The sequence below is a fragment of the Rhipicephalus sanguineus genome, chromosome 3, assembly GCF_013339695.2.
Source record: "Rhipicephalus sanguineus isolate Rsan-2018 chromosome 3, BIME_Rsan_1.4, whole genome shotgun sequence".
Classification (NCBI taxonomy): Eukaryota; Metazoa; Arthropoda; class Arachnida; order Ixodida; family Ixodidae; genus Rhipicephalus; species Rhipicephalus sanguineus.
Genome location: NC_051178.1, coordinates 230,637,172 through 230,652,546, shown reverse-complemented (window position 1 = coordinate 230,652,546; position 15,375 = coordinate 230,637,172). Strand labels below are relative to the sequence as shown.

The following is a 15,375-nucleotide window of genomic DNA, read 5'->3' as shown; positions in this document are numbered from 1 at the left end:
TCTGAATCAGCCACGCGTAACGTATGGTATTCATGCATGGTGTCAATCAATAGCCGCTCAGTCAGACGTCAGTGAACGCTGTTGCACACAAAGAAACGTCCGTTTTACGTGGATTTGCCTAAGCATATTTTTACACATTGTGTTTCTTTCATCACATGAATGTTTCCAGTAGAATGCGTGAAACCATTGTTTGCCGCTTCCAATCCACGCATACCAAACTGGATATGATTTTAAGCAAATGATGTTGTCTTTTCTTCGTTATGAATCTGTGTGAAATGCATAATTACTGCTGTTGCAAACGCACTTACTTTAGCTGCTTGAACGTCTCGGAGCGAACTAACGGTGTCTGCACCGATCCGTCGAACCTTACGCCTCCAGGACCTGAAAAGGACAAGGAGTAGCGTAGAGTGTAGTTCTCGCTGAGCTTTCAGGAGGAATCGGTTACGTGATAATCACCTTGTCACTGGTGTACTCAACGGAGTATAAATATGTAGCTTACTTTACGGCCCCGTCTTCTTGTGGGTTCGACAAAGCAACATTCCCGCTTAAATGAAGACTTACGCTCCGAGTCACTTACTGGTTTACGGCGGTTCGATTTATCGCCGTTATCTATCTATCGCCTTCATGAAAATAAAGCACAGATCACTTATAGTCACATAAACGACGGCGTTTGCACAAGGAAAGTCACATAGCTGAAAATATCAAGTTAACATAGTCATTTCCTGTGCGGCGTTCTTGCATACGCTAACAATGATTGCCATCATGCCTTTAAAATTTATTCAACGTAATATAAAGAAACTTGAACTGTTTTTTTTTTTCAGTAACTCAGTTGAGTACTCTGTAGTGCTCCATGTAGCTGTAGCTTCGACGTCAATGGAAGGTAAAGTCTGTTGACATGGAGCTTCCTGTTTTTGCAATGGACGGTATATGTTTTCAAGCGGAATAATTGAAAAGAAAAGGTAACGTTAGCGAGGTCCGCTATTCGCTGCATCACACGGCAGAACATGTTTCTGGAAGTGAGTGAAGTACGATCAAAATTCTTGCTTTTAATGCACGCTTTGTGGAGGAAATTTGAGCTGAGCGATGCCCGGATGTTTTATTACACTTTATTCGGTATTTCGGCGCTTGATTTTTGCATGGTCATCTCCCTTTCGCTAAACAAGCTGCCATCTCGCTCGTAGCCGCCAGTGCGAACAAAAAGCATGAACGCTACCTAACTCTTATCTTTTCAATAGAGAACAAAGGCGTGTGGAAATCCTTACCAGTGACTTTTAGAGAATCAGCTGCCACTGTAACTTCGTCATCGGCAGCCCGAAATAACAGCTTTCCCCTAGAGTCACGAACTCTAAACTCGTCGGCGAAGGCTTCAACGATTGAATTTCCTGTAATGGACACGACAGTAGGTATATTGTGTTACGAACGCAAGCAACATGCTTGCAAACAAAACACAGGTATTTTTTTGTGCGTGTTTGCTTCGGTTACCCTGTAAAATCGCTAAATAAAAGAACGGTAAGCGATGCCTCTAGCGCACCGTCCTTATAGATTCGTTGACCACGTCGCTTATGGTCTTCACTTCTAGCGCATACAATATCAAACATAACGTAATATCATGAACTTAAAATCAATAATACCGAAAAGACATGATTACGAAGTACGTGCTGACGTACTCAATTTCCCTCTCCCTCGTTTTCTTCTTTATGGTACAATTTATTTCTTAGTTGGGTGTTTGGTTTGCGACGTGCTCAAAACCTATAGTACTGCTTGAAAGTGAGTACAACATATTTCATGCGCCTGAGGGTGGCATGAAGCAAACGAAGACTGCCAATGTATACGCGATTATGGGCCTCAACTGCAGCCTATAAGCTATCGGCCCTACAGTTCTGTGATCTACTGCTTTCTTGAGGTCAGTGGGAAAAATAAATCAGTGAATCGAGCTACAATGGTGCAGCGATTACGCGACATATAAATTCGCTGGTCGTGGGTTCGATGCGTGCATGCGGATAGGCTTCGCTTTATCAGTCAAGATTGTCAAAATCCGCGCGGATTCGCTTTTGACCGACGTGTCACACACGTGTTGATTAGTTTCTACGGTTTATACATAATACACCGCATTGCGGATTCGCACAGAACTGATTTGCTGTTTGTTTTTGTTTTTGTTACTGTTGTTTAGAGCGCAACAACCGCTTAACGTCGCAACGAAACTGCGTAGTGCGGACAAGATGGCGCCCCTAAAACTTAGGGATTACTGTGACTGTAACAAAATGATTCCGCTCTGCCAAACACATGAAAACTGTGATTTTTAGAAATGATAGATCCATTTGTTATCATGCGATAACTAGAGAAAGTGTTAGGCAGCCTCTTCTGCATAGATAACGATATTCGTTACGATTACGCACGTATGCTGATTCTTCATACACATTATTGTAAAATGACTACGTTCGAGAAAGAAGATTGCACGAAAAGTTTATTTCAAAGTATTCCCTCATAATGGTGATAATCACGGATAGCAGGTCAGAGATCGAATGTGCTCACCTATAAAAAGTCTATTAGAAATCTGCCCTTGGTTATTTCTGGCATTGAGCGTAATGTTCTTGGAAGACTCTATGTTGAGGGGCTGTTCCTGTAAATGAAAGGATGGTTTGAGCACATTGGTCATTAACGTGAAAAAATACAGCAGTTCAACAAAAAAATGTAGGTCTCGAAGTGATAAGAAGTTGCTCACAACAAATGTCGCTGGAGTTTCGACAAAGGATCTTGCCAAAGTTTCGACAGAGGGTCCTGTCGGGGACATTTTGATGAGGGGATGACAAAGAGACTTTCGACGAGAGAACACGCCGAAACGTCAGTTCCGGTGACATTGATTATTCGACAACTTCCAATAACGTAAAACAATGCAGTTTAAAGAAAAAAAGCGACTGCTAAGGAAGTATGGGACGCCAGTTCACTGTTTAACACCCTGGGTTCATAAAGTTACGGCATACATTCGCTCTCAATCATGCAGTTAACTTGCCTAACGTGAAATTTCCTACTTCAATGACGTGAAAAAAAATCTTATTTCCTGTTCCATCTTACACACGTGTAGCTATCGACTTCTATTTAGCTGCGTCCCAGGAACTAAACGCGATGCGTGTGTTCCGAGTATGTATGGCAGCAAGTATAACGCACACGAGTGCACCTGCGTAGGTGCGCATTAGAGGCTTCGTATGTACATTCGATACTTTGTACAACTTATCTTCCACTCTCTGGTTTTATACTTGGTTTAGTGCACTCAGTGACCTATTCCGATATAGAGCGTGATATAAAAAGATAAAGAGTGTACGCAGTGGTCAACACGCTCAAACAAGCCACGCGCACACGTGCTCTAGCAAACAGAAAACGAGACACGCGATCACCCGGGTGCATGTCGAAAGCCCGCCTATCCACCGAACATATTCCCGAACGCAGGACGGTCGTTACCAAACAGCACCGACTGGCGACATAAGAGTGCGCACTCCCGCACGCACGCACGCACGTATGCACGACCCGCAGGTTAAGGGCTTAATGAAGCTTGCGCGAGGTGCCCCGTGTCGTAGGCTTAATGAGACCCCACTGATTGCGTGCCAGCCATTATTAACGGCGCCGCCACGCGGTGCTCTCTCCTCCTCCGTCTACGTGGATGGAGTTCCCTCCCGCTTCTCTCGCACGTGCGTCCCGCGTACCCATACAACAGGTAACCGGTGATGATCGCGGCATACCATTAACGCCTACGAGTCGAACCAAATGCGTACGGTCCATGGGTGCGCGGAAGACGGGGTGAGGATGTGATGGAGGGCTTCGACGGCGGCTTGCCGCGGAGGACCGTTCGCCTTCCACCGCTCTACATGCGTCGTCGACGCGAGTGGTTTGCCCCACAGTCTACATCGGCAACGGTTCTTGTTAGGCACGTGTTGAAATAGCGCCCCCTCTCCGCCAACCCTTCCGATATGTTAGTCCTCTTCGTTTCCTCCCTCGGGATATAAAAAAAAAATCAAGGAATACGCGCGGACCTCACAATCATGCGGGAAGCAGGCGGTTCGAACGAAGCGTTTTGTGCGGGCGTGTTTAGTCGATGATTTCGCGCGTATAGGAACTGCGTAAGTGCGCCGCTGAGAAATGAGCCCGCGTCGTTGCGCTCGGTAAGTTTGCGTAGAGGCGATTGTGTGCGTGGGTATTTGAAGGGGTAAGTGGACACAAGGAGAGATGCAAATGGGCGGTTTGTTGAAGCGGGCCCGCAACTAAGTTTTGGAATTCCGGGAACCGTGAGCAGTAACAGGCATCTGTGGAGATTGCGAGCTTATAATTTACCCTAAAGCGCAACGTAATTTAAAGAACCCGCAGAAGTTCACTGCATGTTTGAGAGGTCTTTCAGGTGTCCAAATTGAACGCCGACGGAGATAACGAGGACTCTAAGAGCGTCGGCAACACCCCTGCCTTAATTTCTCAGATTCTCACATAACTCATACGTATAACACGATAACAATGTTTCCTTTGTTTTCCAAGTGCGCAGCTTGAAGGCTCACCCACTATTCTGCAGCGATATTCATCTGAAATACTCAAAACTAGCTCGTACCCACTGACACCCATTCACCCATTGACAGCTGTGTTGATGTGCTGTTGGCAATACAACTTCAATACTCATTTTCCTTTATAAAAGGCACAATGCTAAACATTACAATGCGTTTATTGAACTGATGCCCCAATAATAGTTAGTGCGCAGAACCGGAGTTTTCTATGTTCAACAGCATTCGAAAATGAAATCAGAGATGCGACAACCACAAAATGGCTTTGTCAACTCGGCCTCTATTCTCAGTGTGCAGGCAATTTATGAGGCCTATACGAACGGCAGGTATTTATTGCCTTGCGCATATTGCCGGTAGTTCAAACGTAAACGCGAAAGTGCCTCGCAGCGCGACCTTTTTCAACGTCATGAACTCACCCTCCGTGATCGTATTTGCGCGGCGTATAGAGAATTCAGGAACTCAGCTTCTCCTTCTAGCCGGACACCACGCTCCACGATGCGTAGTCGGCCCATGCCATCCTGACGGACAAACAAAGGACGAGTAAATATAGGTTAGGACAAAAGTGCGTTGAAAATATTATTGCGCTCTTTGTATGAACAAAAAAGCTGGAGTGAAAATGTGAAAACAAAAATTGGGGGACGCTTAAGCTTCGCCTTTAAGAGCTGAACGCGATAGCGATATTCTGTTCCTACTGCGCAGTTCGAACACTACGAGGGTTTAACAGAATGCGCCCACTAAGGCGTGTGCCTTATGTAATGGGTGGCATGCTTTAAACCAGGAGCAATTATGCGCGAGAAACTTCTTCGAAGTTGCGATGCACCCACTGCGTGGTTTTAAGGGAATACGCGCACTAATGTGTGCGCCTTTTGTAATGGGTGGCTGTCTTTAAACCACCAAGTCCTTAGGATACTGGCATGGTGTGACGCCCTATGGCAATGTACGCTTGTACCACGCAATATTACTGCTATATTACATCTGGTACTGTGACACCTGTATACAGGACGCGTATTTTTGGGAAGCATAAAAGTTACTTTCGGTGCAGCTCCAAGCAGAGGCGTGGCTGTGTGGTAGAACACCTGCTTGCCACGCAGACGGCCTGGGTTCGATTCTCATTCGGACCGAACATTCTTATTATTTATTTTATTTGCAGCTTTTTCGATTTTTCGGTCACGGACATGATGATGATTTTTCGCTCACAACCAACGGCCCCGACGCCGACAGCGCAATTTCTGCGATACGAGCTCTTTAACGCTATCGCGTTAATATCTCACACTATCTCGTATGTATTCTAGAGTGCAGAAAGGCGTGCAGCATTTGTATATCTGCACTCTACTTTGGGATGGCTCGTCGCAAGTGCAGAAACTCGATACGTGCTCTGATGTTCGACGCTGTCCTTTAAATAACAAATTATAATGCACTGACGGATAAACAGCGTGTTAGGAGGTAGGAGCTAGAACATGATTGCGTTCCTAATAAGCAGCGGAACCGCAGTGCACGACGGATAATCTTACTGGGGGCTTCAATTCAACTTTAACGAAGAAATTAATCTTTTTTCTCCTCTTCTCGATCGCATAAGGCCAGCTTTGGAATTCACATTGCAGCTTTAACCATCAAAGCGCAGAACCGGACTGTAACGTGGGGCTACATGCACTAGTTAGTCTGAAATATCTTTCCCTGTAAAATAATCGGTCGTATTATTCTGCCTGAAGCGAATTACGTCTCCACCTTTAACATGACAATTTCGTTGGTGCTGCAGCTAGCCGAAATGGGAAGTGAAGGTTTTATTGGAGAACGCACGCACCGCTCACTCACCAGCGAGAAGTCGAGCACCCGGAGCACCCACACCGTGAGCGCCACGTTCATGATGACCATGGCGAACAGCAGCGTGACCAGCAGGTACAGACAGCGTTTACGCCATCCGTATATGCCCACCTGCATTACAAGCAGCATCGAAAGAAATCTCATCAAATGCATATAGCATTTATTGATCTACTACCCCGTCATTTGGACCTACCAATCTGCTGGGTCTTTCACACCTACAAAACCGGGCGCGGTTAATATACATATGTGCACGCACGCGCATACGAGTGGCGTCAATAAATGTGTTAAGTATGTTGCGACGGTTGGATGTGTACAGTGGGTACGGAAAGAAATGCGAACAGCGCGGCGAGTTGTTTTCATCACGCTCTGACCTTGGTGGCAATGAAAAGATGCTTGATGGTTCATGATCGTATCATGGATGGCTCTAGAGGATTTTTGTCACCATCCAAGCTGCAACCACTCGAAAATAAATGCGAAACAGCAGAGAATGCAGATGCCGCATGTTCGCGTTTCTTTCCATCCTCTAGGGCTCTAGCACCGAAGCCCAATGTTCTAACACTACACAACACGCAACAGAGGCTTTCTTTCTTTTTATGTGCCCGTATTTTCTTTAAATGACTTAAGAGGTATCTATTTAGCAGATCTTGAAGAGACCAGTAGTAGCACGCGTACTCACCTGATGATGCACGTGTTTTGTATAATGAACTTATCTGGAACAAGTGCATTAAGCAATCTGGAAAGCAGGCCATCCTGCCGTGAGATTGCGTCGTCAAATGTAATAGGACGACTTTCAGAATGTTCCTGGTGCAAGCAAGCGAGCAGGGGCGTAGCCAGAAATTTTTTTTCGGGGGGGGGGGGGGGGGGGGGTTCAACCATACTTTATGTATGTTCGTGCGTGCGTTTGTATGCGTGCGTGTATATATACGCAAGCAAAACTGAAAAATTTCGGGGGGGGGGGGGTTTGAACACCCCGACCCCCCCCCCCCCCCCCTTGGCTACGCCCCTGCAAGCGAGCTCAGGCGTTTGGCGCGTTTTCCACAACGTTGATGCAAATTTCCTCCGTGCAAGCCGTTGCGATGAAACGCTTGGCACCTTTTCACAACGCTGACTGAATGCCGTCAAGTCGCCGCTCAATCTAACATGTGGGCATGCAGGCAATTTCAGGAACACTTCATCGATGACAGGGCTGTAAGCACTCACGGCGTCAAACATCAAAATCTGATTGGATGTCAGTTTGGCATGCAAAGCCAAACTGACATCGTTATCACTTGGAAAGGGTCGTCCAAATCAAAGTACTATGTAAAAAGACCGGTAATCAAACTGAGGTTTTTATCAAGTCACGGCAAGAAACTTCAAAACGATGTTCACAATTACGCAATGTCACCTTCTGTGTTAACGCATCCTTTACCACGTACCTGCATTCCCCTCTTAGACGTACCGTCACTTCCTGAAATTCGCAAATTCACTACGTGCGTAATAGTGACGTGCAATGATAAATCTTTTTTTTAAGCCGTTATCATTGCATGTTATCATCATTTTCATGACACTGGCAGTATGTTACAGGGATAAAGGCTTCATCAAGGCCCTCATCATTGCATCTTAGTGTGATATCCGTGAGGGCACAGAGTGCTCATCCTTGGAGCCTGAACTCGTAAGGAACTAGCAAATTCAGTCTATAAGAATGTAGGAGCTACCACCATCGAGTACCGTGACCATGCGCTAAGCAAGAAAAGTGCTCCTATAGGTTCAATAAGGGCTTTAAAAAAAGCACTTATAGAACCTGTTTGCACAATGGATTTGTTAAATTTCACCCCTTTCTCAGGGGCTCAGTATCGTCTACAGAGTAACCGAATATGATTACTCATTAAAGGGGCTTGCGTAAACAACCTGGTTGTTTCAGCTTGAATTTCGAGCCCAGGTAAACAGCATCCATAGGGCAGTATTTCATGGCGGTTCGTTTTCTACGTGCCCTCCAAACAAAACTTCAATTATCCATCGCAATGACAACTGTGCCGTTCTCGTACTTAGCATATTGTAGCAGGTTTGATGCCCCTGCCGCCGAAATCACATTCAAGAAAGGTTGGGGGGGGGGGGGGGGGGGGGTAGCGCAATACAGTAAAAAGCGAACAAAAAAACGCTCGTTATTACTGAGATTTGTATGCGTACCACAAAACACCAGCTGAGCCAAATTTATCCATAGCCTTCCTCTATCCCTCCTGCTCTAACCTGACTATTGCATTGTACATCCCCTTTGTTGCTTTGGGGTGGTACGCACCGTAAGTATTAAGCAAAACTTCAGGCAGAACACATCCTTTATGTCTGCCCATGTACGCGAAGCTCTGTCATTTTTATTTTATAAAACCATGCAATGAAACCGAACCCTTGTGCACAATGCTCAAGTTGCCTCACAAGTCACAATGTTGTTTTTGATATTCGCGCCATTCTGCACCTATGTACGATTAAATACCATGCTAGAGCATTGCGGCGCCTCAAAGTGGCTACTGCTGTGGCTTGCAGTGGAAAGATAGCCCTCTTTTCTTCTCATTAAATGTATGTGAGGAGAGGCCAGTTCCTATGTGTGGATGCAGAGCCGGCTACTTCTCTTCTCTTGATTAATAGTTACCATCGCAAAGTAGTCAACAAGCACAACGCTGTGCAAATAGGCACATAGACGAACACTCACCTGCTTATACTCCTAGTTCTCCAATACAAAAAACTATCCACTCAACAGAGAAGTCCGCAAGACACATACATTCATACAAACAATACGTCCACGGATAACATAAAAGCTCGCCAACGTGTTGTCACAGCCAGTCATTAGGCACTTGCCAATTCTTTCTTAAATGCCACACTCTAACTGCGACAGTTATGTTTGCATAAAAAAATGCCGCGCAAACACGAAAGAAGCACAAGAAACATGTACCCAAGAACATCGGTTGACAATAACAATGCGAACAAAATATTTATCTGATTTATTATCTTTGTATTGCACTAAAAATTGCACGAAGGCTCTTCTTCTAACATTGAATTCTATAAAAAAACTACGTATTCTATAAAGGCTGCGTATTCGCAAAAATGTATTACGTTAAAAATGTTCTTAGGGTAACATTTCAGCCAATCTGATGCTGTAAACATCATTAGCTAAGTCGGCCGGCCAATAGCAAAAATCACTTAGTACAAAAAAAGTATTGTGAATTCGACCTGTGTTCTATCAATACGAAACTATACGTTGGAACGACAATCGCTTTTTACAAAACGTCCTCGCTGCGACCGATGTACGCCTTCAAGCGAATCGTTCTTCTTATCAAACGAACAGCACTTTAAAACCGTTCGACCAATTTATTTAAAATGACAAAAATCTTCGAAAGTTTCTGCGTAATTTTCCAAGAGACGATTATTGCAATGCACGATACATTAAAAAAAACAACGTTGTTAAATAACAATTCAAGCACCCAGTTCACGCAGTCGAGATATAAAATGTTTTCCCTTTCACGTTTCGCAATCGGTGTTTACCGAGCATGGTTGCTCAAGACAGTGCAAACCGTTATGAAACACAAGATAAACGTAAAGAATAGGATTTATGAAAGTGAACCTGCGTTGCGAAAGCCTAATAACGAAGGCGAAATTTGTTTGTGCAGTCTTATTGCATGTGAGGTAGGCATCTAGGAAATCCGAATACGCGATGAAATCTCTCGCTACTCCGCTTGGAGCTTTATGCAATGTATCTTCTGCGAAATGGCTATTATTGCACTATTGCGCTTGTCATTTAAAAAGCGACGAAAGTGTTTTGCGTTTTTGTACCTTGGTGTAACACTTGGTGCCCTTCTTTTTTGTTTCTTTTTCAAGGTCCTCCATGGCAAGCCAGCCCATTTACGGCAAGGATACGCACTACAGGCTTTTGGCAGCAGGAAAGGACGAACCCCCTGTGAAAGCCAGCCTACGCTGTTACTACTTCCATGGAAAGGCGGTGACATGAAAAATATTTATTTCATGTAGGCCGCTCTCGTTAGTGCAGTTTACCGCGTCAAATCTCAAACCACCTCATGGCTGGTAATTCGGAATTCATGTGAGTTACGAACATCTTATACTGGGCACTGGCGCCACTAACACGGAACGGCCGGGAAGCTAAATTGTAGAACTGATATCGCAAGTGTGTTTACATACATACATACATACATACATACATACATACATACATACATACATACATACATACATACATACATACATACATACATACATACATACATACATACGGAAAAAATTTGACGGAGATGGATAGAAACGAAGAAAACAGCATCATAGCTATCCCTAATATTCATTTACGATTCTTATACATAGGTTTGAGTACAAAGAGGAAGGGGTGGGTGGCAGAGAACTCGGCGTTTCGACGCTTATGATTTTTATTGGAGTTGTCCGTATTTGTTTGCATCCTTAGTCAATGCCTACTGCCTTGAAAAGCACGCGGCAAGTGCATGGTGGAGAACGTTTTCGATTTCTACACCAAGATGCTATCCTTGAAGCGTTTTTTTTTTTTTTTGCGCTAAGGAGGGTCCGAAAAAGAAGGGGACGCATAGAAGTCTGCTCGACAATCAGAAGCTTCCGTATCTTCTAGTGCCAAAAAAAAAAAAGTAAACGATCGTTAATATTTTTAACCAGTTTGTACTGAAGTACCTGGTGCATGGTAGCAGGTGGTCTAATATATATGCTGTACACGAAATGAATTTCAGACGTATCGCAAACTATTAATTAATAATTCATCTTATATTATGTTGCACCTTTTCATTTCTCGGTGTTTTCTAGACAAAGCCACAACGTGGATAACCTGAAAAACGAAACGAACCAACACGCAAACGCAGAGAGAGGGAAAGAGTTAAAAAATGAGGGGAAGACAGGGAGGTCAACCACAATTATAACATCCGGTTCGCTACCTTACACTAGGGGAAGAGGGAAGGAAAGATGGAAAGAAGAGCGGAGAAAAGATTAGGTGCGCGAAAAAAAAAAAGAAAAAAAAAACAAGGTGCTGAGCGGGGGTGCTACAGCCAGTCTAATAGGCCACTGCCAACCAAAAGTTCAATAGGGCTTTAATTGATTTCCGGTGCGATGACAGTTCGGGTCGACATTCTAATAATAGAAGCAAACGTAGCCAGGGGAAGGGGCTGCGATATAGTTTGGTCCATCAAAGAGAGATCCGTGCGCACGCCTGCACGTGATTCGCACCCTCACCTGCTGCTTGTGTACTAAGGTAGTGGCCCCAGCGTCCTCGTCGTGGCAGGCGACGAGGTCTTCGGCCCCACGGCGTCGACAAACCACAGACCGAGCGGCGCTCCCAGGCTGAAGGACGGCGCGGACCCTCCCACACCGAGGAGCGGCGAGAGCCCGTGCCTGTAGCCGACGGCGGGGTGACCGTCAGCGACGGCACCAGAGGACCCGCCACTCCTGTCGCCGACCCGGACGACGCCATGCTCACCGGCACTCACCTGCGCACAACGACGTAACAATAGTTTTCTCAAACTTCTTTCTCAAATTTCCTCACACAGAATCAACTACTGTCTCACTAACTATCTACCAAAGTAATTCTGCGACGTCACACGTTAAGTTCGTTCGAGAATCTTCAGGAGGTGATGACGCCCGTTGTCCGTTTTTGTATCTTTTGTTGCTTTACCAAGTTTTAAATCAGGGTATAACTTATGTAATCTGTAACTCCGCAAGAGTAACCCACTAATCCACATTGAGTAAACGTTTGTGCTTGAGCTTCCTTTAGCACATCTATAATCCCGTGGCCTCCGCGAACTTGTGCGGACGTTCCCCGATCACAGAGTCTTTGTCCTTAAACCTACCCGGAGTCATGCTACTGGAAGAGTCACCATTATCCTGCGGCACTTGCGTTACGCGCGTGAATGATGTCTGTATAGTTATCCAGTGAGACCAGAGACAAGCACAAGAGGTAAAATTGAAGAAATCGTTCCACTTAGCAAAAGAGAAAAACTGTGAATTAAGTAGACAGATTTTGGTCTTATTTTCACGAAGTAAGGCCTTGTCAGAAATCCAACCATGTGCTACTGGAAGAAGAATGATGTTGCCGAAGATGCGAAAAGCGAGGAAATGTCGCAGTCGTGCTACGTATTTTATGCGAACGAATAAACGAACCGATTTGGAGCCGTTTGTTTATTGCCGGTATTATATTCATGATCAATGGCGATCAAACGTAGCGCCATAGCACTGTGTAGCTGGCTTACATTCCTCACGCCTATTGCCGGCTGTGCACGCTGCTATTTCTTTCGTGTTCGTTGGCCCAAAATCAACATATATCTGTTTTGTTGTCGCGTATGAGATTGTTTTGACTTGTGAGAGATCGGATTTATTTATTTACCCGTTGGACCTAATTCTGCCCGCCACCTAAACGCAAGCTGTTAGTAGTGACGTCACGTGATCCCAGGGTACAATGAACGTATCAGTCGTATGACATCGATAACTAGGCATTTGTTCGATGCTTTGACAATGTTGTTGATACTTTCCTTATATTAGCTAGCGACTCCAATTACAGAAAAGCACAGACAAACAAGAAGATTCCGTGGTGGTAATAATAATAATAATAATAATAATAATAATAATAATAATAATAATAATAATAATAATAATAATAATATTAATAATAATACCTGGTGTTTTACGTGCCAAAACCCCCGTATGATTATGAGGGACGCCGTAGTGGAGGGCTCCGGAAATTTCGGCCACCTGGCGTTCTTTAACGTGCGCCTAAATCTAATACACGGGCTTATTTACCATTTCGCCTCCATCGAAATGCGCCCGCCGCGGCCGGGATCGAAACCACGACTTTCGGGTCAGCAGCCGAGCATCGTAAGCACTGTACCACCGCGGCGGCTGATGGCGGTAGTAGGTAGTTAAGTATAGCGTATCACAAACATATGTTGCTGACAGTAATGTATGGGCACTCTGTAGGAAATAGATGAGTTCAATTAACTCTGTTTATACACAAAACATTAATGGATAATTGTTCTTGCCTATCACTTATTTTTCAGACAGCTGCATATTAGGGGAATAATTGATTGCCCTATTCCGGAGATTAACATTGTATCGATCAATAGCGTAATATTATACCTAAAAAAACATCAAAGCCTGCAAAAGCACTCACTCAAAACATTTTTATGGGAGGGCGTTCGTTTCGGAGCATACATAGCAGCGTAAGTGATGAAGAAGGCTGGCTGAAAAGCAAATAGTATAACAGAATAGAGAAACGAATCGGCCATAATTATAGAGTGGACGGCAGCTTATTGTAGCTCAACATTACAGAGCATAGATGCATCCTACGTTTTACACGCGTCTGGGAAACATGCCGGAATATTTTCCAACGCAGAAAAGCCAATCAAAAGCCTGTCGTGTTGCGACATCGCAAATCACACATAGAACACTTGTACCGCCATATAATCTAAATCACTGGTTAACTGAAAAAAAAATTGATTGTTTCCTGTGAAGCGGGACTAGTATCAATAATAATTTGTTCGCAGTGGTGTCACAGATCTGGTTTTATTGATTGCAATATAAAAACGAATCTTGTAGTTTTCTTTTTCAAAACATACCTAATTCGGAAGCCGATATGTAGCGGTTATCCGCCTCTGCTGTGTCTGCTATTGACATAGACGAAAATAATTAACTGGTTGACTAACGCCAGGACAAACGACTCTATGATTGATTGATTGATTGATTGATTGATTGATTGATTGATTGATTGATTGATTGATTGATTGATTGATTGATTGATTGATTGATTGATTGATTGATTGATTGATTGATTGATTGATTGATTGATTGATTGATTGATTGATTGATTGATTGATTGATTGATTGATTGATTGATATAGACACTGAGTGGAGTCCCTAGATAAAACCGATCCCTCCCACGCTTATTCATCGAGCGAATCCTGCCAGGTACACATGAAAAATTTTAATTGACAAAAGTGAAAAGAAGCAAATATCGAATACGATGGCGTACTCTTTAAAAATGCTACACGTTGTTTTGTGAGGAAGCAATAAGATAGCGTATTCTTTTTTTTATTATTATTATTTACGACAGAGACTTGCCCTTAAGGCATAATATTTGTTGAGCGTATTCGATTAGCCGTCAGGTTATGGCTTCGACATACCAACCAAAAATGCGCAGAGCAACTAAACCGAATTGCAAGTAGTAGCAGACAACTTTATTTTTGTTCGTTTTGCTTGTGAAGCAAGCACCCCTTGAAATGTATTGTTGGGCTAGTTCTGTGGCGCCGTTGGCCACACTTTGACGTTTCCGCAACCTGAACGCTGAGAGACGTTGTTTCTTGATAAGCCTCTCGAACTGAAAACAAGATAAAGTCCAGCCTCGGGGTCTATGTTGTTATTACATAGGTATAAGATACACCAAGCAGTGGCACTAGGTGTACTCAAAAGGCTAAGTACAAGGGTCCCAAAGAGCACTGTTACACCATAGCAAGTGCACCCCTCCACACCTGTCACAGCCATATCCTTTACCGATAAAGCGATGCGCCGGGCCCCTATATGTCGACACGGTGTTGCTCGGAGGACCTCGCCTTCTGGCCGGATCAGCAGCCGTCGTAAAGGCATAAACCAAGCTTGCACCGTACCTCGAGGGACGACATCGCCAAAACGCGAGATACGCGGCGACAAACTTGCCCGATGGGACACAAAGAACCCCCTCCCAAACTGTCACCATCTGGAGGAGATTTACGAGTCGAGTTTTTATTTCTCTGCACGGCGACAGCTGCGCCCTTCTGTCTGCGCCAGAGACCGAATGAGAGCTCGAGAGGCATTTGATATCCGATGTGGGCGCCGCTATCGAACGCGTCATTTACGACGGAGCAGGCGAAACGTCTGTTCAGCCGGTTTGTAACGCTGAGTGGGAGTTTATACATGATTTGCCCGCGGGCCGTAAACAGCGCAAGGTCCTCGATATTATCGCACTCCGGTGCTACTCTGCTAGATTGACCGACTAATG

The 15,375-nt window shown here is 44.5% G+C and overlaps 1 protein-coding gene across 1 annotated transcript in view; it reads right to left on the bottom strand.

Moving 5' to 3' along the window:
• The window catches only part of LOC119386375 (zeta-sarcoglycan-like), a gene marked incomplete at its 5' end in the record, with an annotated part of 259,967 nt that extends 248,199 nt beyond the window's left edge, over window positions 1-11,768 (bottom strand). Inside the window, 6 exons of the mRNA XM_037653690.2 lie at window positions 309-381; window positions 1,263-1,382; window positions 2,533-2,620; window positions 4,955-5,056; window positions 6,351-6,470; window positions 11,586-11,768. Of these exons, the coding sequence (XP_037509618.2) occupies window positions 309-381; window positions 1,263-1,382; window positions 2,533-2,620; window positions 4,955-5,056; window positions 6,351-6,470; window positions 11,586-11,768 (686 nt within the window). The remainder of the gene's footprint in view (window positions 1-308; window positions 382-1,262; window positions 1,383-2,532; window positions 2,621-4,954; window positions 5,057-6,350; window positions 6,471-11,585) is intronic.
• Window positions 11,769-15,375: the final 3,607 nt, after the last annotated feature.